This window comes from Parasteatoda tepidariorum, chromosome 2, assembly GCF_982258835.1.
Source record: "Parasteatoda tepidariorum strain Cologne lab strain chromosome 2, Ptep-v5.0, whole genome shotgun sequence".
In the NCBI taxonomy this organism is placed as follows: Eukaryota; Metazoa; Arthropoda; class Arachnida; order Araneae; family Theridiidae; genus Parasteatoda; species Parasteatoda tepidariorum.
Genome location: NC_141756.1, coordinates 21,034,127 through 21,061,982, shown reverse-complemented (window position 1 = coordinate 21,061,982; position 27,856 = coordinate 21,034,127). Strand labels below are relative to the sequence as shown.

General features: G+C 31.0%; 1 protein-coding gene across 1 annotated transcript in view; it reads left to right on the top strand.

Annotated features, from left to right (window-relative positions):
* LOC107437211 (BAR/IMD domain-containing adapter protein 2) overlaps positions 1-27,856 on the top strand; it is a 133,064-nt gene that overhangs the window by 12,744 nt on the left and 92,464 nt on the right. The window contains exon 2 of the mRNA XM_043043135.3: positions 12,182-12,257. Coding sequence (XP_042899069.1) covers positions 12,182-12,257 — 76 coding nt within the window. The remainder of the gene's footprint in view (positions 1-12,181; positions 12,258-27,856) is intronic.

Below are 27,856 nucleotides of genomic sequence, written 5' to 3'. Positions count from 1 at the left end.
GATGTAGTATTAATATTCTGAATAGAATATTAATGCAGTTATAATAATTTAAAAAGAATATTGAGTCTGCCTGGGTATGATCGCTTAGCGTATTGGGCAGTGGTCGGAAAAAACTACATTTTCGTTGTAGTTAAATACAACGACAAGTGCCTTATTACAATTGTAGTTAACTACAAATACTTTTTTTATTGTAGCGACTACAAACTACTTTCGAAATGCAGTCACTACTTCGCTACTTTTAGAAGATATTTTTTTTCAGGAGAATTTAATTTTCACTAATATTCAAAATGATTTTGAATAAAAAATTGATTTGGTTAAATATGAAGAGATATTAAGAAGTTTCAATTCATGTTTACATGAAATAGTTTTTTTTTTCATTCTAAAGCACGTTTTACGAATTTGTTCTTTTAACTTTCAAAATCTATGGTTTTCTCGACAATAATTTGAGAAATACTAGGAAATTAACAAATATTTGTGATTTAAGTGATCGACGCTTTTTTATATCCTCCAAGATATAAAGTACTGAGCGAAAAACAAAAAACGGACCACGCTGAATAACTTTTGATCTCATGTTCGGATCTTCACGTTCTAGAACTCGATCTTAATGATTTGAGGGGGTAACCGCAAATATGCTAATTAGTTAATGCCGACGATATTACGAAATTATAGTAATTTCGTAACTATAATTATATTATAGTTACGAAATCAGACACAAAAGCGTACTTTATTGTTTCTGTGAAATCGAATTTTAAAAAAGTCATATATTTAAAATTTGATTTCTCAGGAACAATTCGATTGATTTCTCACCGATTTTTCTGAGCATCAGAAGTAGATGTTATTTACGCTCAGCCACAGAGTCATTCTCATTGCGTACGTTGACGGGCCCGCAAAAGATTTGCACCAATCAAATTCGAAACATTTTTCGCGTTAGAACTTTGTTTCTTTATTTAACTAACGTTAAAAGTAGTTGCCAGGAATCTCTACAAACTACTTTTTTTTCTGTATCGCACTACTCAATACACTACTTTTTTTAAAAATAGCGCAGTACACTACAAACTACGGAAAAAAGTAGCGACTACAGTAGTTTAGCTACTTGTAGCGCTCTACTTCGGACCGCTGATTTTGGAAAGAAGGTTAGACATGCCTGCTAAAATTGATGATTACTAAAAAAAAAAAAATGCCTTTATATAAAATAAAATTATACTATTAAGTGCTTCAATGCGATAGTAAACAAAAAAGTTCTTTCTTGTTGGAGTTCCCAACTTGTCAAAACTTGAAGTGTTTTGCAATGCTGTCACATGAGTTAATTATCTAATTACAAACATGCCAATTACTTAGATTAAAATTCCATTCCTTATCATTCGGTACATTGACCTTCTTGATGGGATGTTCGGGAGTTTCAGTTTTAAGGGTGACTCACCATCTGAAAAGCATTAGAAACAAATGCTTTAATTGGTTGTTTATAAACGCACTTCAGTTGTCATCGCCTCAGACTGATAACATTTTTTTCTTCCGGTAACCGCTTAAATACTGCTTGTTAAATTTTATTGGGTCAGATTTTATTATTTGTATACAAGTATTTATTTGCTTATATCCTGGAAACAAAAATCGGAATTTTCGAAGAATTATATATAAAAAAAAAATATGGAGCCAAATTTTTAATAATACTAAAAAAAAAGAAGAAAAGAATGAAAAAAAAGAATAAAAAAATTAAACCCTTTCTATCACTTTCATTGCGTGAAAATCAAAGGAAAGAATATTAAAATTGCGAGAAGAGAAAAGTTATGGCCAGTGCATTGAATGGTGCAAAATTTGCGTACATAATTTTTGTAAATAATATTAGAAATAAATTTACAAAATTTGATCAGTAAATTTGGAATCCGTCGTAACTTATAATATTTGCCAAAGAAATTATTTTTTAATACTTTTTGTTAAGATTTTTAGCTTTAGTAAACCATTCAATTTCTTTAGGAGGAAAATACGCTGTGTTTAAATTGCTGATAAGTAACTAATAAAATCTGAAAATTTTTATTTTATTTTTAATAAATCTGACAATTTTAAAGTAAACAGAAACTATTTACTGGATATACTTTTGTTCTAACGATGGGACTTTAACTACTTAAGTAATCTTTCTTAATAGTTTAACCGATTGAATATGCTTACTAATTAGTGCTAACTTAAGTTATAAAATTTGAAAAAAAAAACGAATTTTGTCCAAACAAATTCAGAGTTTTATTGTTTCGGATTTTTCTCTATCAAAATAGGGGGTATAAAATTATATGTTCTCAATAGTTTAGTCAGGAGAAAGGTCAAAAAGTTTGAGCCCATTATTGTTAATTTCAGTTTTTGCTTTATCGCCTTAGCTCGAATACTATATATGAGAATCGAAAAAATTTTCACACTATTCTAACTGTGAAAATTTTTTTTTAATAATTATATATTTTTTACTTATTTTTTACTTACTTTTTTACTTTTAATAATCAACAATTAAAAAATATGCTGAATTGTGAAATATACAAATTTCTACACCATTTTAATATATTTTTTTACCCTAAAAAAATTTATGAAATTGGTTGAATGATTATCTAGATTAAAAAGTCAAGAAATACAACCCGTTTGGAAATTATATAATTCGATAGAGGACTTTTCAACCAATTTCATCTAAATGTTGTACTTAAATACTTAAAAGTACATAATTTAAAGCTAATAAAAAATTACTCTACCTTACGATTTAATTTCGTTCAGATTTTTTTTTAAAAATGAAAGTAAGTTAGGGAATATAATTTTTCAAAATTATTTTTCTGCATGGATGTAACTTAGTTTCGAATATATTTCGCTTATTTTTGGATGAACGACATTGTGTGCAGAAAAGTTTCATCCTGCTTTATAAGTTCCCGAGATATCTAGAGTTATTCAAAAATTGAAATTAACAATTTGAAGAATTCTTTTTCTGTATGGGTTATATAATTTTTTCGAATATATTTTGCTCAAAATTAGGCATTTAAAGAATTCTGAAAATATGTCCTTTATAGAATCGTTTGCTCATGGATTGTTCATTTTTCTGATTAAAAATGTTGTTTTACAATGAAATGATACACAAGAAAACAATATTTAAGAAACAAATTATAAACAACAATAGTACGTTTGTGTTTGAAATTCCAAAAATAATTTCTACAAATTCTCAAGTACGAATTTATTTGAAATTCTGATAGCTAAAGAATTGTTTTCTATTTATTATTCCATAACAGAGAAAAGATTTGTTAACTTCCTTACGAATTGCCGCTTTATTTAATAAACTTTCGTTTAAAAGCCCATTTTCTCTATTTTACACGCCTATGTTAAAGTGTTAAGGAAATTAAGCTGGATATGACTTGAGTTCATATCAAATTTAACAGCGGTTAAACACTTGTTTTATTTTGTAAATTCGCATTACGGATAAATAGCGTGATGTTTCCAGATGTAAGCTTCAAAGCAATCTAATTAACTGAATAAAGTTACATAATTAGATTCTTTGATAAGCCCGAAGCCACAAACACTATTTGAGAAACCTTTCTTGGAATTTTCGTGAGAAACCCTATCGAAATTCTCTCTTTTACTTTAACAATAGCTGCACGAAATCACTTTTTCTTAATCAAAATCTTGTAATTATTTTGTTCTTTTTCATGAATTTTTTCATCCTTTTCTTTTTGTTTTCGTTTTGCTATAATAGAAAAAAAAATTGTATTGTTCAAATATTTAAGCTTGGAACGTAACTTTTGAGTTTTTTCATATTCTGCTTAGAAATTGTCTAAGCATAGTCTTAATTTCCAAATATTTAATTTTTATGGAGGTTCAAGGAGAAAAAAATTTAAATTTTCAATTTATTTTATAATTTGAAAAATAATACTATTAATTTTCTTTTACGCGGTGAAAAAGTTATGCTTTTGTATTGAAAATTTAGAAAAATGAGAAGACTTCGTTAAATTTTTTCATTGATAAGATTCTACTAATATTTGAATTTTTTTTCTCTTATCAGTTTTTCATATTTTTTTTTCTCTTTTTAAAACAATATTTCGCTGAACTTCTAAAAAAAAAAATAACTGAATGAAATATTTTTTAGCTTTAATTCTTTATTTTTTCTACGAAAAATTAAAAAAAAATAATTTCTATACAATTTTTTTAAGAAAATAACAATTTTAATTAGAATTTTTTTGGACAAATTTAAATTTAATTCTATTAAAAGCTATTGTCAAATATTGCTGAGGACATTAAATGTTTTATATAATCATTATTTATATCTATTATTGTGGGGGAAAACTAACATGAATTAAATTAACATGAGCCATCGAATAATGAAATAAAACTGATTGCGAAAATAAAGTATTTATTAAAAACTTTAAAATAAAAACAGACCTAGAACATATTTGAATTTCCATAATAGTTGGAAAAAGGAACCATGCGTCCTGAATCTCACATAAAAGCTAAAGTAATAAAAATAAAATAAAACATTGAAGAATTCGACGATTGAATTCTAAGGTAAACACACTATACGAAATCGCTAATCCAGCTGACAAGCAGACAAAATATTCCAGTTAGCAAGAGTTTCAAAACGCATGCGTTACAAAATAGCAAATAAGAAAATATATCTACTTACAAGTTATTGTTAAATTATTCATCTACGGCTATAGAATCATATATCAGTTATTTATAAATGATATATGTTTTTTTTTAATATCTGTTATATAAATCGAAATTCGGAGAATGTTGACTTTCACTGATGAATGTCAACAATCCCATTGTCGCTTTGTTGAATGTCCGAATTATTTGATATCAATTTATTCTTTGATATTTATTCGATGTCTAAGCATCCTATTTAGATAGTTTATAAAAGTTAAGTTTATAGAATCCTGGACCGTAGCCCTTTAAAAAAAGAAACCTCAGGGTAGGGAATACCGGGCAATGGCACTTTACTAAAATGTATAAGGAATGTGTAACGAGGTGTAGGGAATGATGGTCAATGGTATATCGTGGAAAGATTTTTAATTTTAAAAAAAAGTAGGGTAAAGAATACCGCTTATTATCCCTACTCTTGTCCGTTATTTCCAACACTGATGTTTTCCTATTCTATCTTAATCGGGTATTAAAATATCAAATAAATGTTCACATATTGGAGAATAAATTAATATCAAATCAGATCTAGCATACATTTCGGACATTTACCAAACGGCTATGTGATTCTTGACAGTGACCAGAGAAGATGGACAAGAACAGGACACAAAATAAGAGCTGAATAACTTTTGATCAAATAATCGGATTATACATACCAAGATGCAATCTTAATGGTTCGAGATCTGAGCTTAAATATGCTTATTAATAATTTGTTCCGACGATATTTTAGGTTATGAGATTATACATACTAAGATGCAATCTAAATAGTTCGAGATCTGATCTTAAATATTCTTATTAATAATTGTTCAGACGATATTTTAGGTTATGAAATTATACATACTAAGATGCAATCTTAATGGTTCGAGATCTGAGCTTAAATATGCCTATTAATAATTTGTTCAGACGATATTTTAGGTTATGAAATTATACATACTAAGATGCAATCTAAATGGTTCGAGATATGAGCTTAAATATGCTTATTAATAATTTGTTCAGACGATATTTTAGGTTATGAAACTATACATACTAAGATGCAATCGAAATGGTTCGAGATCTGAGCTTAAATATGCCTATTGATAATTTGTTCAGACGATATTTTAAGTTATGAAATTATACATACTAAGATGCAATCTTAATGGTTCGAGATCTGAGCTTAAATATGCGTATTAATAATTTGTTCAGACGATATTTTAAGTTATGAAATTATACGTAACAAAAAACGTTTTTTCTTCGAATAAAACATTTCTTTGACGGATTTGGATTCTCGGCATTCAAAATGTGGGGGTAGCCATAAGTCTGGAAAATAGGGTCCGAATATTTTGGTGAGGACTGTGGTTGAAAATTTCTAACTCTTAACCCTTTGCTTACGGTGTACCATGTTGTACCATCACATATAGTCCAAAGGTTGTTCCTGCCTTAAGCAAAAGGTTAATGATAATTTTACTTTTTGCATATTTTATCACTTTAAGGATCATCCTATTTTTAATTTTTTAAAAATGCAAGAATTACTTAATATCATTTGGCCAGTGCAAATAAAGTTTTTTTAATTAAACGAATATAAATGAAAATATTTAATATTATAAGCGTTCATCGACACACGGAAATCTTTCCAAAATCTCTTTTTGTTAACGTTATTTTCTCAGAAATAATAACGAGGCAAACCTGCAGTTGTTAAGTTGTTCCACAGTCTTTTTAACTCTAACATCAGCTGTATTGACTCATCTTCCATGTGCACCTGTTCTTACAGATGGTGATCTGGATAGCAGTATTCCTTTAACTCAGGGAAATTGCTTTTTATCATTACTCAGTCATTGGATATAAATCAAAAATTGTGACAGTTTGTCTCGAAGCAATTATTGTTAATATTACCCAAGTTCGAAAGTTATAAAAAACAGAACGTTCACAAATTGTTATGTTAATGTGTTTAAATTGTGGGATGGACTGAAAATAGGAAATATGCAAATTTTTGGGACATATTTTTGTACAAATAAGAATTCTTTAACATGCAGATAAAAAATGCTCGAAAAAATACAACTCCAAGAAAGATAAACCATTATTCTGTTTTCCAAATAATTTTTTTGGGGTAAATATGCACATTTTTGGGACGTATTCTCTGATGAAATAAAACATTTTGACAAACAGGAAAAAATGAAAATCAACTAAATGTTGTCTCTTAAAAAAAATCATAAATCAGGGTAGGACTTCAAATAGTTTCTCTACTCGAAAATATAATTTTTCAAACATATTTTTCACGAGCAAGAAAAATGAAATTATAAAGTTGGCAAGAGTTTCTTACCTTAAAAGATGGTGTTTCAGGATCACATATTGCTTATGCGAATATTTTTCTCCTTTTTTGTCAGATTAAGTTTAGAACACCGTTTATCATTCTCGTCTGGCGTAGTATAACTGATACTGGTCATTATGACATTATTTCCAACTTGAATTCACTAAATGCTCAACTTAATCCCCAAAAAAGTATTAAAGAAAACCCTGTAAATTTTATAAATTATGGCATTTAAATTTGGGAATTGAAAAATTTAATGTTTTTTTTAAATAAAACTCGTGTCCATTTATTTACCAAAACTGAAGACATTTGAAATGTTATCAAAATCAAATGGTTTATTAGTAAAGTAGTAATAAAAAAACTGCTCTCAATTAATATTTTTAGGATCCGTTTCAAAAACGAAAATAAAAAAGTATACATAATATGCATAAAAGGTATCTATATATATATTTCTCTTACACGGCGACAAAAAAATGCCTCATTACAACTCCCCGAATGGCAACGCTAGAAAATCGACCAATGATTGCCGCTAAAAATGTCACATGCCAAATCTAGCTGAGATGGCTCAACATATAGCGCTTTTAAAAACGTAAACTGAAAGCTAGGCAGAAGTGAGTAGTCTTTGTCGATAGATCTTTATTTTAGTATTTTGTCGAAAGCGCTTTTTTTCACGAATTTATATATTACGAATTTATCTGACGATTTTTGATTTATATCACGAATTTATTTGTTTTACTAGAATTTATTTGTTTATGCAGGTTTTTCCATTGTAATTCACCTATTTCACTTTTTAATAGACTTAATTGTAGCCAAAATTTTAACCTTTTTAAAGAGATATCAGTTTTAGAAATTTTATACTATAGCACATTTCTAAAAGGTTTAACGAATTACACGTCATTTATTTGAATTTAAAATTTATTTTAATGACTTAGTATTTACTAAAAAGATGTAATTTTTTTAAAAAAAAAGGTTGTTATATGGATTTGAATGATTGTTTTGAATTCTTAGAATTTTGTGCATTTGCAATGTACCTAAGCGAGCGAAGCGAGCTTGGTTTGCGAAGTAAACCATATAAGATTGCGTAGCAATTTTCGGGGGTTGACGAGCGTTAACGAGCAGGGGACGCAGCCCACTAGTATATAATAAAACGCTAATGAAATCTGACTGTTGAAGACGGATGCATGAAATACCAAAACCTGTTTAATTTCGGGAAGAAACAAAAATGATTTTAGAAGATTATCAGGAACAACTTCAAGTTCGAATCTTTCATCTATTGTGTTTCGTAAATGAGATTTAGATTTTGATTGTGTTTTTGTTTTTTTCCATAATTATTAGCGATCCCCCAAATGATGCTCTTTCTCCATTTTTGACAAGGATTCCAAAAATATGTATAAAAGGTAGTCCTTTCAGAACACCATCTACAATCTTGCACATTTTACAACGTAATGTACGCTGTGCGGAAAGAAGCATTTAGCTCTGCAGATTTATTTGATAAGCATAAGTTATTGGAAGTATGGAGACCAAGATCTTATAACAATTTAAAATATTTTAAGTTAAAGAGAATGGCTTTTGCTTAAAAAAATAATACGCAAATGTGAAGGAATTTAAGGAAAAATACATATCGAAGTGGGGTTTGCAGCAAAATCGTTAAATGTTTAATTTCTGGAGTATTACTACTGGTATCGAAGTAGTTTAACCGAATAGTTAACGCAATTGTTAACCTAAAAGATGTAACGAATTATTAAAGTAAAAGATATTACATTTTTGTATTTAAATTCTATATAATTCCGTGATTTAAAATAGCGGTTTCGTTTACTTTAAAAAACCTTTAACTGCATTTGAGTATTTTTTAGATAAAAAGAATAATGGTTTATAGCAAATATAATGAAGGGGGCAGAATGTTTAAATCGAAGCAAAAGTATTTCCCAGAAGGAATCTTTTTGCAAAAACATTTTTGTAGATGTTGATGACTGTTCATTTTAGAGGAAGTGGTATAAAATATTAGTTCGTACTTTGAAAAACGATGCAAAAGTTTTATTTACAATCCAAAAAATGCAACAGACGATTTCTTTAATGGTCCCCGAACTCGACCAACTGTGACTGGTATAAAAGTTCTAGAACTTCTGTCGTTATTTCGATTAATGGGAGGAGGCAAAGATTGTTCTTTTCGAAACAAACTAAACAACAATTGAAGGAAAAACAAACCAGTATTAAGCCCTAGAAAAAGACATTTTTGCAATAAGACTTCACACTTCACGGGTAATTATCCCTTTTAGATAAATATTGTAAGCCACCTGAAGAAATAAAGATTTCGTTAGGAATTTTGGAACCGTAATTGGAGGGTATTACTCAGAAGACAGTACTCTGAAAATTCTAAGTTTAAAAGAAAATCTGTTATGTACAAATTGTAAGTTTCAACGCAAATCGATTTGAAACTTTTTTTAAAAATAATGATATACTAGCGGCAGCTTAACATTAATTAACTCATATTTTGCTCCATGGATTTTTAAAACTCGCATAATTTTATTCGTGTTAAAACATTTTTAAAAAAAAATTAAGACTGCTTGTTTCGTTTTATAATTTTTTTGAAAGGTAGTTTAATTTTATATTTACCTGTTTTTAGATTCTTGATAAATTTATTTGCTTTTGTTTTATTTACGTAAAGTCATCTATTTTTTCAGTTTAAACAAAAGTAAAGGCATGTTAAAAAAAAATCTAAAAACAGAAAAATGTACAGTATTAATTTATTTAATCGCTTAATTTTATTGTAGGAAATTTTATTGTTGGTAAAATTATTTTATGTAATTTTATTGTTAGCAAAATTATTTTCGATAATTTTATTGTTGATAAAACTATTTTTTGTGATTTTATTGTTGGTAAAATTATTTTAGGTGATTTTATTGTTGGTAAAATTATTTTAGGTGATTTTATTGTTGGTAAAATTATTTTAGATAATTTTTTTGTTGGTAAAATTATTTTAGGTGATTTTATTGTTGGTAAAACTATTTTCGGCAAATTTTTTTGGCGGTAAAATTATTTTAGGTAATTTTATTGTGTACAAAACTATTTTATGAAATTTTATTCTTGGTGAAATTATTTTAGGTAATTTTGTGGTCGGAAATTTTATTTGACGTCATTTTATTTTTGGTAAAATTATTGTTGCTAACAAAAAATTTACAGAAGTTCTAAAAAATACGAAGCACTACTTTTGATTCACTATATTGAGAAAATGAATATCAAAAAATCATACCTAAAATTAAAGCTGGCAAGGATAGATGACACTGAATAAGCATTTTCACGCTTTCATAAGTTTAAAGATAAACTTTATTTCTTTAGCATGTTTTCCTCTCATTTTTTTTTCCTCAATAAATCCTACTCTTAAATAACAGATTTTCTTAATTTAGCTCAATCATTTTTCATTGTTAAACTTCGGAACCAATTCTTCATGTTCAACAACAAAGTCAACGGTTTTGTTTATCTGAAACTGCGATTAAAACTTAATCCTATCTTTTAAATGCCGGCCTTTGAAAGGAAAATCTACCAATTTACCTTAATTATGAGAGACATTGTAAAGCCTCCGGAAAAGTGTCAGGATCGCGTTCCTGGAGTAATTGGAATTAACGCCCTCCTATCAGGGAACAAGAATATTTGGGATAGGACAAAAGGTCACCGTTATATATGATTATGAGCCTCTTAAGAATTACCAGTATTAGGTTTCCTTAAATCGGTTGATTTTGTCTGGGAATTATCTCGGACAATTTGTGCTCTTTCCTTTATGTATTGCAGATTATTAATACAAAGTAGAATCGGCTCAGAGCAACTATATTTAAGCAATTAGAAAAAGTATTTGGCTATTACTAACATCTGATACAAAGAAACAAACCTCGTATAATTGACCTCCTCTTTGTCATGACTGCTACAGAAGTAACAAAATAAAAAATAAATAATAATAAAAAAGACGATAAAGAAATATTAAATTAAGAATAAGAATGATTTAAAAACATCGAATATTTGAAATTCGATTTCTCAGGTACTATGCTACCGATTTCCCTCAAATTGCAATTGAAACTAAATGCTCTGAAATTATGTAAAACAACTAAACCTTACAATACAAAATTTTTTAAAGTAAAATTCTTAATTTAAATTAAAGTAAAATAATAAAAATGCTTATTATTAAAATTATTTTTTCATGGAATTATCTCTACTAAACAAATTTGATAGCAATATTTTCTCGATTCGTCCAAACTATTGCGACCATATTTTCCGATTGTGGCCACTCTCCATATTTTGTGGTAGAGAAATTCCAAACCATCGAAAAAAATTTGTTTACTCATAGAAAATATTTTTTTGTCCCTGATTTTGTAACTTAAAATATCATAAGTTAATTATCATATTTGAGGTCAGCCTCTAGAACCATTAAATCCCAGCACGTGAAGATTCGATCATTAGATGAAAAGTTATTCAGGATGGTTGTTTTTTTCTTCCTTTTTTATCTTTTCGTATTCTTTGTATGGTAGACCGATCATGGGTTAGAGTCCCCTTGCAGTCAGGCTAACCATGGGAGGTTTTCGCGGTTTTCCCCTCCATGTTGCTCAAATGCGGGTTAGCTCCATCAAAAAGTTCTCTTTGAAAACAAATTTCTTCTAATACTTGATCTAGTTCCCTTGTCTTCTGGATTGAGTTTTGGCTACTGAGATGAACATTGGTAGTTGTAAATTCGTAATTGGCCCGTCTTTTCTACAACGGTTATAAATACTTCAGATTTACGGAACTAAATTTAATACTTCTTAGAGTTTTCTTTAATTTTGGTCAGATTTTAAAGACATTTATTTACTTTCTAAGTTAGCAGAGGACGAAGATGTTTTTATAAAAAAGTATTCTTCCCTTTTTTTTTTTGAGGCCATATCTTGGTTCTAATAGTTACGATTTTTCTTCATTTTAATTCCGCTGATCTAAATTATGCTCAATAATTCGCTTCTAAGATATAATTAGCCATAATCACACTTTTTGCATTGGCAGGAAATCAAAATGTTTTTTTTATTTTTATGATTGCCAAAAATGAATCAGAAAATTTACTGAAAGAATATAATTGAGCGTTATAATAATATCCAATTCTAATTGAACTATAACGACTTAACTTCCATGTAGCTAACATAACTAGACTGTAATGGTTTGTAGTTATAAAAAAATGTTAACCGTTATTCCTTTTCAAATAATGACTTTTCTAATCGAATGTTTTTTTTATTTCAGAATATTTTAGAGAAATTCAACCCATGTGCCAGACAACTTATATCCGCTGGTAAAGCCTATCTAAAAGCTTTACACGGTAAGAGAGTTCTTTTTTTTTCTCTTCCTTTAGTTGGATATAAAGAATTTACTCTTTTTTTAAGAAGTATTGCTGGACGTTATCTCTTCGCAGATCGGTTTTTTTCATGGGTTTTAGAGCAACAAAAAGGTTTTTGATATTGTTAAAGGACTGTTTAAATTGTTATTTTTGCTGTTTCGGTTTTTAACTCTTCGTTTTATTTCTGTACTTAAATTTACTCTAAAAAATCCTATTTTAATGTTACTAAATAAAAATGCATTATTCATACCCTGTGCTGTTAGAATATTAGCCTCCTTGCGAACTTTACGAATTATTGCGCCATGTATTTTTGGAGGTTTTTAAATATGTGCTATATTTTTTGATTTCCCAAATTACACAGATCAAGAAGAATTTCTGTAACAACAAATTTGGAGTAAAAACTGAAGCAAAAAATTTGACTAAATTAAATTGACGCTACTCAGTGGTACTCGCCTAAGGTTGCACAGAAATTCAAATGAAACTTCGCATGTATTTAGATCATTGGAACGTGGATTCCGTTCAATTATTCAAATATTCAATTCAGCTGGTGCTTTAACGCGTAAAAAAATTCATCCTGTTCTTATTAGTTTTCATTCTTTCTTATTTTTATTCACTATTAGGTTTATTTTATTCTTTTTATTCGTTTTCTTATTTTCTTTTATTTTTATTCATTTTTTCCTTATACATTATATTCTTATTTTCATTCTTAATGATTTGAACTTTCTTTTTTTCTCTATTTGGTCTTAAAATTTTTTATTATTATTGTATTTCATCCTATTTTTAATCTTCTTACGCTTAAAAATAGCTCTAATTAAAAGTTTATAATAAGTAGTAATAAGTAAGTAATTAATAAGTAAAAATACGTTTTTAACGTTTTACATTATAGACCTTGACACATTATTTTTTGAACTAATTTTACTTAAATATTTTTAAATATTCTTTTAACTTGTTTACCATCCCATTTGCTGCATGTTATGTAATGTTTCATAGAACATAATAGACGTTCCTTAGATAATCAAAATAACTTCTTCGAGCAGAACCACTTTCCGAGGAAGTCGTAAGAGAACATTTTGGGAATGACTTCGGGGGAGAAAGAAGCACAATTAGGAGATTGTTCTTCGATTAACACTTTCTCTCCAGCAACTGAGATTGCCTTTTTTTGGGGGGTAAGGACAGAACACATCAACTGAGTGGAGAGTAATATACTCATTGAGAGACGTAGATGTGTGTATTAACGTTACGACTCAACTGCATCTTATTACATGATTTATTCCTCTTGTTTTCTAAACTGGCTTAACGGGTATCACTGCCCGCTGTCAGTAAGAGGATGGGTGACCACTTTGATCAGCTTGCGTAGGAACCGAGGGTGCACGTTATCGATCCTCATTAAACTATTCTACCATAAAGTGTAACTTCGGCAGCAGGTCGTCGTGCTACCAAAGCAGGGGAGCCATCCCCTCTGCAGAGGATCAAAATTGCGATGGCATGTTTTCAGATCATCCTCAAGGATGTTTCCCAGACCGTCGCCAATAGCCCATTGGGTACCTCTAGCGTAACGTAAATAAAGTATCTACCTACCAATCTAAACGGGAACAGATGTAATTCATTGTGACGGGATTAACTATGTAAACTATCTAAACAAAAAAAAAGATTTGAAAACAATTGTGGTACTGAATTTTTATCATAATAAGATTTTAGCGAGTTGTGATAGATGTGCTTCAATGTAATACACCATTTAAGGTTTGAAGCAGTAAACAATTTAATTCATTAAACATTTACTAAACTTCAAACAACTTTGACTTGACGTTATTTTTACAAACTGCGACTATCAATTTCACGGACTGATCTAAAATCTCAAAAAGATTTGTGCATATTACAAGCCTACTAAACACACTTCGAAATGATCCCCTGCTGTAATGCGTGCCTGTGCTCTGACTTTAAAAGTTTCAAGAAAGCGTTTAAAGTCCTTTTTTGAAATACTCGTTCACTATGTAGTTAAATTTTTCTTGCATTTTTTAGGAAGTTTTTCTCATCTGAAACCAAGAAAATAGTGATAATTTTCGAAAAATAATTGATTGAGTCAAACCAGACTTTTTAGAATTATTGCTTGAGAAGACATTAAGAAAGCAGCGAAATTATTTATATTTTTTCTTAAATGCTTAAATAAGGTGTAAAAAATCATAACAAATCGTCAATTCTTACGAAAAAGAAAGAAAATGCTTATAAAAATCATAAACGCTTAAAGAAAACGTTAAGAAATCATTAACTCTCAAAGTCACCAGATCATATAAACTAAATTGAATTGATAACATAATTTATTATAATGCGAGAAGAAAGCTCCTTTCACAGAAAAAAATATAATTGTTTTAAGTAGATAAAGGCAAGTTACAAGATTATTCAAAAATTCGATAGCAATGTTTTTCTTAAATCGCAACTAGTTTTCCATTTTAAGAATTTTTTTATGTTTTTAGACTCATTTTAAAACTTATTAACGGATATTAATAGCATAACATTAACTTATTCTTTTGACCAATTCTTTTCAATTGCTTTACAAATTCAATTTCTATGCCAGTTAATAAATCATAAAAAAAAATGCATCAAGCCTGCTTTGTTAAAACTTAGCTTTTTCTTATTCTCAAAACCCCTTTTATAACGGCTGAAAGATTCGCAAATTAGATCTTTGGCGCAACATATTAATCAAAAGGTTCAATATAAAATAAGAAATCGTTCGAATCATCACTCTCGAATAGAAAATAATTCCAAATATATGCATGAAAAATCAGCATTATCCCTTCCGTTATATTCATTACACTTGAAGAATGTTCGAATTTTTAACTTAATGAAAGGCATTTATTTTATTTAAAAAAAAATTAAGATTCTTCTCAATGGTTCGAAATTCGAGGACCCTGTTGAAAGTGTTTTCTCTGAACTGTCATCGATTTTTCAGAGCGATTTATTTTAACGTCATCGTACGTCTTACAGGGAGTTGCTGACTCAGACCTTCGTGTAATGCCACCCCCACTTGGAAAAACTGTCAAGTGGTATTCCACCCTCTTTTTGGTGTTCTATAGGGGGTTGGGGGATTAAGGCAAATACAAGATAGCCCCCTCCAAATGATAAAGAAGCAAGACTTTTCCAAAAAGAGCGTTCTTTTAGAATGTTTAGCGAAGTGTGTTATTTTTCTTTTCATGTTTGTATGCGGGGTAAAAAATATTAGGGGGAACTTTTTAAGTAAGAATTATTTCTTGCTACTTAATTCAATGCAAATACTTTCTTTTTATAAAATTCCAAATAATGTATAGTTATTCCATGCTATAAAATTCTAAATGTATAGTAGTACTAAAAGGGAACTGGACGCACTTTCCTAAAAACCGCTTTTGCATTCTATCCTCAAATAAACTAGTTTTTGATAATTTTAATCCCTACTTTGCTCTTCCAGACTCTAATGATGATTAGAGACGCTGAAGTTATTTCTCACTGAAGTATTAATTTGTCAGTCTAATGTTATTTTTCCCCTTCATATTTCAGTTCTTAACGGGGATTTTAAAAATCATGAATTAAGCAATTTTGAAAGTTTTGCACGTGGAACCAAAAGAATTCTTTTATAACTTGTATAAAATGTTTTTAACTAAATTAGTTAACATGCCACATATCTGCCAGCTTGTGATATTGATTAAACGAATCGGACCAGGGAAACAAGATTAAAAAAATATACAGGGTGTTTATAAAGTCCCGGACCCATTTTGATGTTTAATAACTCATAAAATAATAAAGATAGATTGAAATTAATAACATAAATGGTTAGATAGACTCAAAAATTTTCTTGACCCTTGTCAATGAACTTCCACGTGTGCCCCCTTCGTCGCACGGATAATATCAAGTCGATAGTCAATTTCACGCCAGGTAGCGGCAAGCATGCCGGCATCCACAGAGGCTATTGCTGTTGTAATTCTGGCTTTTAGGTCATCAATGTTCGATACTATCCTCCTGTAAACATTGTCCTTTATAAATCCCCAAATAAAAAAGTCCAGCGGCGTTATATCAGGTGATCTGGGTGGCCAAGGAATTGGACCTCCTCGCCCAATCCGTCTTCCTGGAAAATGGTCATTGAAAGAACCACTAACGATGATACCCCAATGAGGTGGTGCACCATCTTGTTGCAAAAAGACATGTGGCTGAAGCTCTTCTAGTTGTGGAAATACGAAGTTTTCCAACATGTCTAAGTGTACGACTGATGAGATCGTCTTTTCTGTAAAAAAGAAAGGCCCAATGACCCGGTCGTGCATTAGTCCACACCACACATTAACCTTTGGGGAATCCCTTTGTGTCTCACGGTATTCATGGGGGTTTTCAGATCCTCATATGCGTACATTATGGCTATTGAGAATGCCAGAAACATGAAAGGATGCTTCGTCGGAGAACATTATGCGCTTCAGAAAATCAGCAGCATCTTCTATCCTTCCAACCATATCTGTTGCAAACGCCATCCTCCTAGGCCTATAGTCCAGTTCCAAGCCTTGAACAATTTGAACTTCGTATGCATGCAGTCTTAATTGTTTCTTAATAACCTTGTACACCGTCGAGATTGGCATATCCAATTCTCTTGCCGTTGATCTCACAGATCTTCTAGGATTGTCTAAAAATGTCTGTCTTACATGCTCAACATCAAAATCACTTGTGCAGGGACGTCCGGAGCGTTTCTTATCTGCGATACTTCCAGTTTCTAGAAAATTCTTTTTCCACCGCAAGATGCTGCTTTTGGATGGAGGATCTTTTTAATAAATTCTTCTGCAATTTCTCTGTGCTTGCACTATCGATTTCGTTTCTATGAACCACCATAAAATCTATGCTTTCTCTTGTGGTGTGTGCATTCTCCTTAATATCCGCTCGAATAAAACATCACATAGAAAAGTACTACATAGAACAAACACATCAAAAGTAAACATAGCATTGCAATAGTTGCCAAAAACGAAAGAGAGAAAAATGCAATTAATAAACAGACGATATTTAGAAAAGTACAGATATTTAGACTGGAAAATGAAATTATCTGAAATTAACCACACGCGCAGACGATATTTACAAAAGTAAAGATATTCAAACCTGAAAAGGAAAATATATGAGTTATTCCATCAATAAATGCTATAAGTTTGTTTATATCTTCATTATTTTATGAGTTATTAAACATCAAAATGGGTCCGGGAATTTATAAACACCCTGTATATTTCTCCTTAAAAAATATCAATTCATACTGATACCGTATAATCTCTGTGCATTATAGTAAACTTCACAATGATGCAGCTATTTGAGAAAAGTGCAGAGTTTACATTTTACTTTTAACCAGGATTCAATTTCAGATTTCAATTGAAGCGACACAGATATACATTCGGATTTTTTTTTTAATTTTATAAATTAACCTTCTTATTCTTTTTCTAGTCAGATTTTGTTTATATTATAGTTTAATTTCGTTTATTTACGTTGGGCAGGCAGTTTATTCTTTTTTATTTTATTTTTACCCTTGGTTTTAGAGCAGCTTAACTACATCTGTCTCTTATGTAATTAAACCCAAATAAACTACTGGAATATAAATGCTTATGATGTGAAGCTGCAATTGAATAATTGCATTTGATTTTTGCGTCAAGTACTCAAAGGGGAAAAAAATCATCCAAATATTAAATTTTCTAAGAAATAGAGCCAGCTTTTAGTCAAAGCGATATGGTGAAATAGAATTGCTCGATATTTAATTATCTCATCAAGCAGAAGAAAATACCTCCTCAACTCGCTTTTCCCCGTGGGGGTCACTAATGGAGTTTTCCCCCCAAGGAACAGTAATGGAGAAACCGCTCCCCTACTTCCACAAACAAAGATCTTAAATTGTTTCATGGTGTGCCAACCCCGTCATTTTCAGAAAGAAGATCCTCTGCCAGCCGGCCATGGTGTGAAGTTGGCAAACATCGCGGTTAAAGATTGAGAGCACACATTAAGGCTGTTCCTTCCACATTTTTAAGTCGCAACGCTTTGTCTCTGTCCGCAATTAGAACGACTCTGTGAGCATTTACCCAACCAAAGTGAAATTGTTTAATGTCAAACATATGTCAAATAGATCACCGTTATTAAAGTCTGCAGGATGTTGGGGCGTTTAAAATTCTTGCTGCACATCAAAGTTTCTTGCATCAGAAGATGCTACTGGTTAGTCAAATTAGAAATTGTGTCACTTGCAAAAGAAGCAAAAATCTAGTCTTTAAAACAAGCTAAACAATTTCTAAAGATGCATATGCATAGGGAAAATAACACACAGCTCAAAAAAATTAGGAGAGCAAGCGAAAAAGTTATGAAATTTTTCCTTGATAGCCAAGCATGAGCATAAAGTGGAGAATAAAGGTTTAACAAAACGCAATACATGAAAAAAGTTGCGAAAAACAATTGCAAGGGAACTTTAATTTTTTGGAATGGTATAAAAAACATGAAATTCAAGCAAAAATTTGATAACTTCTAAATGACAAAAACTGATTGTACGGAAATGATACAGGATATTTAATACGGTGTGTGGTCCTCTCGAACTACTAAGGTTGCCGCATACTTATTTTGTATGCATGCGATGAGACTTTGGGGAATACTGTTCCACTTTTAATGGAGTTTGATCTCTGAGTCTTAGATAGTAACAAGAGGGTTTGGTCTTGTAGCAATGAGTCCTAAGCAGGCGCGATTGGATTAAGATCAAGAGAGCATGTTGACCACTGTATACGCTGTATTGTCTTAGTTTCAAGAAAATTCTTTACAAGACGCTGTATGAGGCCTGACATTATACTGCATTAAAAGAAAGAAATCATCATTTGCTGCAGCATAAGGATGCGACATGGGGTCTCAGGATCTTGTCTGCATACCTTTGAGCCATCAAATTGCCTTTCCGAATGAAATGCAGGTCAGTACGTCCACCTATGCAGATTCCAGCTATACGATCAAACCACCTCGTCTGTAATCTGATCCTTCCTGAACGAATATATTTTATTTTTATAACCGTCGTTAAGCAGCCGACCCAATTTTGGGCTCATGACTACTAATGTTCAACTCCGTAGAATTGTAATTTTGAACCAATCCAGGGGACAAGGAAACTCCTAGATCAGTATAGCTTGAGGTATGATTTATGGGAACATGGAGAACTTTGTCACTCGACAGATTTAACATGCATCAGTTACCATTTACTACACGGGGAGTCTTCGGTCGGCAGGAATAGAACCCACGACCTTTTGGATATGGACCCAGTGCCCTACCAACCAGGCTATCCCGGCCCTCCTGCACGAATATAGGGTTATTTCGAGTGCCCCTTTTTCACGTTGCCAAAACACGTCTGGTGCCCCACTCCAAACTGAATCTGGACTCGTTCATAAACAGCACTCGACTCCAATCACTTTGCATCTAATCTGGATATTCAACAATTCATTTCGAGTAGCACGGTGTCTGGCTGTCGAGGGAATACATACCATTGACCTGCGCGCATACAGATTCCGTCGTGAAGCCTATTTTTCATTGCTTGTCTTAAGACTCTTCATCCTGTTGCCAAAAGAAACTCATGGAAGTAGTATGGTATTTGCTGTTCTGTATCGACGAGCTGTTAACTGGAGATATTTGCTGTGGTAGGACGCGGACGTCCTTCTCCTAGACGATGTCAAACTAGCCCTATTTTTCGGAATCGATTCCAGTCTTGCAATGATGATTTTTGCCACTTCAACAGCGTCCTCTAAACTTTTTTGCGCTTGCCCGGATTCCTATCTCCAGATAATACACCAAGCCATGAATTCTGGTAGATCACGTTGTAATTTTTCTTCCAAGCAAAAGTCGAAAGACAGAATTTTACCACTGAGATAACCAGAAGAAGCTTCTGCGAAATCAAAATTTCTGCACTTAAATCCTTTTTTTGAAGTCGTGAACATTCTTTTTTGTATATAAAATTTTCTTTTGCTATTTTTTGCTTTACTTAAGACTATGGATATTTTGTTTTGACTTAATTATCAGAAGAAATTACGTTAAATCCATGTGCACACTCAATTGTTTGAGCAATGTATAATGATGGCATAAATTTTGAAATTGTTAACAAACAATTGTTTACAAATAAAACAGAAGATGTTATTGGTTAAACAAAGTAACGCAATATTAAAAATAGTGAAATGCATTTGTTTATAACTACAAACCCTTCTGCTATTTTGAATTGTCGCTATAGCAGACTTTGTATTTGCCCCCAGTTGGGAAAAAAAGTAGTGGTTTTCCCTTTTTTGCTTGCTCCCAAATTGAAACACATTCCCCGAAATGGTAATGTCTCGCTAAATCTATTGTCTACATAAAGTTACGGGAATTTATATTCTAAACTATATGCATTTAAAAAGAAAAAAAAGGAAAAAGTAGAGTTGGCAAAGTGATAGCTTCGGTGCAATTTAAGGTTTGCACCAGATGGCTTGTGTTCAAACAGGAACGATAGCAGACAGTCTTAAAATCTTTTGCATCCGTAACTGATTCAAACCCCTGCATTCCTAGGGCTTCGTAACTTAAAAGGATTTGTTCTTTCAATCTAGAGTGAATGTATGTATATATATCCCACAGCGTTTTTATGTTTTCGGTTTGCGGTTATGGGATATACAATGAAAGGCCACGTTTTTCTGAGGCATCTTGACAGGGAGGTAATCAATTTTGGATTTTTTTTTTCCTTCTTTCAAAGGGTTTTGGGCACATTGTTTGACAAAATTGGACTTGAAATGTTTTTATTACGTGGCATCTGCTTGTTTGAATACACGGCGTTGTTCAATGACACAGGAATGCAAATGTTAGGGTGCGTCGCAAACTTGAAAGATTTGATCCCCTGGGGGATCTCATCCTCCTGTCCTAAAAATGGAAAATAATAAAAAAAATCACAATTTGAGTATATATATATATATATACATGGAAAATGATAAAAATTAATAAAAAAGATGACGATAAATAATGACATTTTAAAAAATATTAAAAGAAACAAATTATTAAAAAAATATTAAAAAGCCGGGAAATAAAATAATGAAAAGGTATAATCTTGTCATCAGTTCATGCAATTAAATCCGCAAAAAGGAGCGCTTTCTAATATTGCAACAATATCATATATTAGAATAGTGTATTAGAAAGCACTCCTTTTTGTGGATATAATCGTGTGAGCTGATGAAGTGATTATATCTTTTCATTATTTTGTTTTCCAGCTTTTTATTATGTATTTTTTTTAATATTATTGAAATTGTGTTTATCTTCATCTGTTTCATTTTTATATGATCAGGGAAAACCTGGAATTGTCAAGGAAATTTTACTCTAAAAAGCAGTGAATAGTCAAGTAAAGTTGCAATTTTTTTCAAACAACCTGGAAAATAACCAGTCATAAAATTGTCAGTAACAGTAATCAGTTATTGAGATTCGAGTTAAATAGTTCTAACGTCTGTTACAATTATTTTATAAAATTGCGCTTTTCAGTGAAACTTTCACATGTTTCCATTCTCATTCTATTATATGTTTTTGCTAACAAAATCTAATATTTGATATTATAAATAAAAAAAATTAAGCTTTATGATGAAAATCTGCAAGATATAGATAAAATATGGTGTTGAGTTTCATTGAAATTTACCTGATGTGCCTGGATAAGTCGGGGAAAAATTTGAAAAATAAATTAAAAATCTACCATTTTAAAGACTCATATTATCAGCTATAGAAAAAAAGATTAGAAACATCAATTTTTTTGTTTTGTTTATTGATGTAAAGAATCAAAAACAATTTAAAAAACTGCACGTATTTTTTAAAAAAAAGTGTTCTGTACCCCTTTAATATAAAAGTATCTCCCTCCCCGATGAATAATAGACTAAAACTATGTAAATATTTGCTCCGTATCGAGGTTTATACAAAATATTATCCTATGATTAATTCTTTTAAGGGGGTAATAAATCTTAAAGCCCCCTTTCCCTCCCCAACCCCTAAAGCATGCCTTCACATACAATTATCGTTCTCATTTGTTTAGCAGTGAAAGGAAATACTTTTAATTCGAGGCCGTTCTTCCATCTTCTCTCTGATGGCCAAAAATCATTTCCTCCTGTTTTCCAGGATTTCCCGTTTTCCTGCCCACCCCCTCTTATGGGATAGAAAGACTGTTGCTTCCCTGAGAACTGGAGATATTCCAGATAGAATTCTCTGTTTTAAAATTTCCCTTCATCGATTTTGTAGAATGCGTTTCGAATGTTCCCAAGTGGGATCCTAAAATAGAGAAAAGTTCTTTAACTGCGTTATAGTAAAGAAAGCTTTCTTGGTAATGCCAAGATTTGGCTTGTCGTTAAATGGAATGCAGAAAGTTCTTCTGTAACTCCGACTTACATTCCTTTAAAATTTTCACCCGAATCCTTGAAAAGTATTCATATCTTTACTAAATAAATGGTAATTAAATTTACATATGCACGATTCAATTTATATGAATAGTAGTGAAAATTAATTTTACAATATATATATTTATTTTGTTTCTGTAAAATTTATTGCTTTTACTGAAATAATATGTAACCTAATTTTAAATTAAATACCTATAATTCTAATCTTGAATATATAAATTGAATTTGATATTTATTTAGTAATGATAGGAATATTCTTCGGTTAAAGCGGCCTTCATAATAAAAAATAACCTTTTAACGATTGGATGCAGATCTATGCTTATGACTCAGCTGGGAAAATTTCTGGGAGAGCTGGATCTGGTGTTTTTTTCCATATTTTTCCAACTCTAAGAGCCTTAAGTCTAAATTCGGACAATTTTGATGGATAAATGTATGCAAATTATCTTGATATCCGAAATATTTTGGGGATGCTTGAAAAGAATCCATCCTCCTTATTGATTATCCAGTGGCAATTCATTACAAAATATGTCCTTCTGCCTACTGCCAATGAACTAAATTGCCAAAGCGTCATTAACACTTTAATATTTGTTGGAAAGGAAATAGTTCTGAAATGGATTCTATAGCCATTGTAGATTGTGAGGAAATAAAAAAGCAGATAACCTAGCAATACGGGCATCTTTCTTAGACCCTGTCGATTCTCCTGAAAAATGCTAAACTGCTACGAAAACAAAAAATTTAAAGCCAAATCAAAAACCTTTTAACGGGAGGGAGCTCTTGGTAATTCTTGTGGGAACTTCTTAACATCATGTATCTCCAGGAACCTTTCTAAGGCTATCGGGATTTTCCTGTTTCAGGCAACTGACTAGACACGACTTTCTGCAGGCACATTTACACCATATTGGACTTACTGATTCACCAGACGACATTTTAAGTGGGGAACTTGTTGCCATGAATGGGGAGCATCTCTGAAATTGTTCTGCACTCCAGGAGGTCCCGCATTTCTTCATATTTTATGACGCTTGCCATTTCTGGAGATGATATCTCTTGTTTGGCAGCAAGACTTACTATGCTTGATAAGGCAAATAAAGGACGTTGTATTTGCTTGGCACAGAATTCTTAGTACAGAAACATTCTGGAGCTAGGAAGATTAAAAATGATGAGCAGAATTAATTTGTCTATCCTTTCAATTGTTGTTACATATGGCTTTATTGGAAATATTAATCCATATACAATGTTCAATTTTAAGTGGACTTAAACAAGGAGTAAAAAGGAACAAAATTACAATAACAAACAAAGAAAACACATGACAAACACATATTAATACAAAAAGAACACATAGAAAAAATTAAAGTGAGAAAAAAAATTTATATATATACAGTGAAGAATGAGGAGTAGTCTTTACAGAGAGTTCATGTGATCTCTGGCATCCCAGTAAAGTTTATACAGATCACCCCGCTCTTGGGATTGTTTGTCCAGTAAAAGGCATACAAGCAAGTGGTCTGAGTTCATGGTTCCCGAATTGCAGATTTGGCACTCGCTAGATGGAAGGATACCTATTCTGTTGAGGTGCTCTGCCAAGCAGTCATGGCCTGTTGAGAGTCTGAAGTTTGCCACAGCCTTCTTACGAGGACTGTGACAAAATTTCTTCCAACTGTTTTGGATGTTAGCCCAGGGTTTTCCAGTGGATTTTACTGCTTGGTTAAGCTTTAGATCGGTCTTAAGTTTCTCGGAAAATTGTTTTTTAAGGGAGTCTGGTGGAATTGGTTTATTACATTGTGGTTCGAGTGTCCCTTTCTTGGCTAGTTGGTCTGCCTTTCTATTGCCATTGATTCCCACATGTGAAGGGATCCACTGGAACATAATAATTTCGTTGGCATTCTCGAGAACAATCAAATTATCTCTAATATCTGAAATAGTCTGAGTATCTGAATCATGGTTTATGGCAACTGCCTGGATAGCTGCCTTAGAGTCGAATTTAATTTTCAAATGAAAATGAATTTTAGCTTTTGTAATTAATATTCTTTTACAATTGTTTAAACAAATATGGGCTAAAAGCTATTTAAGTTTGGTAAGTAAATTTGTGATAATTTAGTAATAAGAAATAATCAGCAGTAATAAATCAATAATTTTAGATGAATTTCCACAATATTCGTTAGAGTATTATTGGGTTGTTTGGAAAATAAATTCGTTTTTTCTCAACAAAGTACTCAATCGTATTTTTTGTAGCCAATTTCATACTTAATTGATAAGCATTATATATTTTAACAACTGATGAGGTAAAGTTTGCTTGTGAAAAAATTTGATTCTACGCAGCATTTTTTGATTGGTGCTCTTTCAAATAGGGAAAGTGAAAAGCAGCATTTTGGGCTATTTTTTTGTTGTTGCTTATTTACTATCGAAAAGGCAAGAATGCTGTTTAAACAAGAAATAAATTGTCAGACATGTAAAAAGATGCATTGATAGTACGTTAGTGCCGAAACTGATTTGCAAAATTTCGATCATTCAATTTTGATGTACCATGTTTTGGAAAGCCAGTTAAAGCAGATGAAGACACAACAAAGGAATTAATTGATACAAACTGGTGAATAACAACTCGTGAGATCTCTGAGAGATTAAATTTATCGAATTCGACCATTCACGATCATTTGAAACTCCTAGGCTTAAACTCAAAGCTCGATTTATGGGTTCCTCGATTACGGGATTATGTTCTGACGAAAAGAAATTTGTGCCGTCGCGTTGACGTAGGTGATTGGCATCTCAAATATAAGGAAAATGATAAATTTTTGTAGCGCATCATCGCTGGGGATGGGAAATGAGTTTTCTACAAACATGATAAAATATCTGCAAGATTTTTTAGATGGTAAAACTTTTACTTCAAATGAGGAGGTCAAAAATCCCTGGATCAGTTCTTTTGCCACAAAGAACAAAAAGTTTCTGCTCGTGAAATCATGCTATAGCCTGAAAGTGGGAATAGAAATTGTACTAGAATTGACAATAAATAATTCAATCAACTATTTATTCATTTTCAGAAAATCCTCTTTCATTTCATTGAAAAAAAAATCCAAAAAAAAAACAATATTTTTTCTCACACTTATTAAAAATATTTTTTTAAATAATTTATAAAATATCAAATTTCTTCTTTTATCCTATAGAATCTAATTTTTAACCAACTGCACAATCGGAGTCAAAGATAATTTTTCGATTCCAACAAAATTTCATTCGAATTCAACAATATCGTGATATTTTTATAATTTAACTAATTTTCAGTCTCTACAATGATTAATATTTTGCGATTCCCTAATGAATTTTATCAAGTCGCAATATTATTCTGCTCGATATTTTCCATTGTCTACAATGATGGAAATATCGTATTCGATAATTATTGTTGTCGATAACACTCGCGGCATTCTAGTTGATAATTTTTTTTTCTTTTTCCATAATTTTCGTATATTTGACCTGGTATATATATAGACCTGGTATTCACGATGTATCGTGAGCATATACTTTAAAATATCGTCTTGCGGTGCTTTAAAAATATCGATTATCTTTCGAATTTAGTTCGTCTTTTATAAAAACATCACTTAATGATCACGATATCTTTAATTGTATCGTAACTTAATTTATATTTTAATTTTATTTATTTAATTTAATATTTATTCATTTAATTGCCTTTTATTTAACTTAAATTTAAGTATTTTTGGTCCTACCTTGTTTTTGAAATATTTGTTTATCCTGTTATTATTGTGACGACATATGTTTTCAGAAAAATCCCAATAACGCTGTTTTTCGAAGGAAAATAAAAAAGCTATAGTTTAAGTGCAAACAATGCGATTATTTTAAACTAAATATATAATCTTGTCGTGAAGAATTATTTGGGTTTTAGAACTGACAAATAACTTAAATATTTTAAAAAATGTTAATTTTTTTTTTTAAAAATCGCCAACGTGGCTACATTTTTCCACCTTGTTGAAAATTATCAAAATCACTGCCTTATTTTCAGTTTTTGCAAATTTTCATGTTGCATGCAATTTTTATTTTAAATTTTCATTTTAAACTCTTTCAAAAATCGCCTATTTCGCGATATTTTTCCATTTAGATGAAGAAAATTATCAAAATCATTGCTTTATCTCAGTTTTTTGCAAATTTTTATTTGCCCAAGTAATGCTGTATTGAAGAAAGTTTTTGAAGATTAAAACATTAGACCACAAACGCTTTTCATTTTTACAAAACTGGGCTTTTCTCCACTTTGATGTTTCGCGCCATTTTCAAAATAAGCGCAGACAGCGCTGGCATTAGATACACTAAACTTGACCTAACAATCATGAGTAACAGTTGCTAACTCACAGCTGTTATAAAAATAGCATATTATTCACCAAAAATCATTTCATATTTCGACGGAGCTGTTATAGTTTTGTTTAGTTTAAGCTTTTATTCTACAGCTATTCACGGCGGCTACGCAACAGCAGTGAGTAAAATAAATAAATAAATGAATTTCAATCTGGTGACCGTATTTTCGCATACAAAAAGTGTTACAGTTACAGCTCGTTACAGACGAGGGGGTCAAGGAAATTATTGAGTAATAGTTTTGAGAGCAATAGTATGTGATCAGCATAACGCATTGACATCTCTCACTTGCTTTTGGTATTCATCTATCTGTGCCTGAGTGGGCTGCTAGACACCGTCTGGAATAAAATCCCAGCCCATTATAAATGATAGCTTACTCTGTGTCCTAGCCATTATGCCAATATGGTTCTATAATAGGATGCGTCAAAAATTGTTCAAAATATAAACCGCTTAGACATTTTCCACACTGCCATGAGACCTTTTGAAATAACAATAATAATAGGATCCAATAATGATGGTTCAAAAGATAAGACTCTTAGACATTTTCCACTCTGCCACGAGAGCTCTTATAATAATAATAACAGTAGAATGCAATAATAATGGTTCAAAAAGCAAACTACTTAGATAATAGGCACTGAGCCATCATGGCCCTACAATAATAATAGCTCAAAAGACATTTCAAGTATCCAAAGTAATTTGTTCTACTTGTAAATTAATAACGTGAAAAATTAAAAAATTAAAAAAAAAAAACTTAAAAAATTTCCTTTTCTGAATAAACATCCATTTTTTTTATGAATTTGCATCTTTATCTTTTTCAATCATGGAAACATTCAAAATTCGAAAAAAGTCGTACTAATTTAG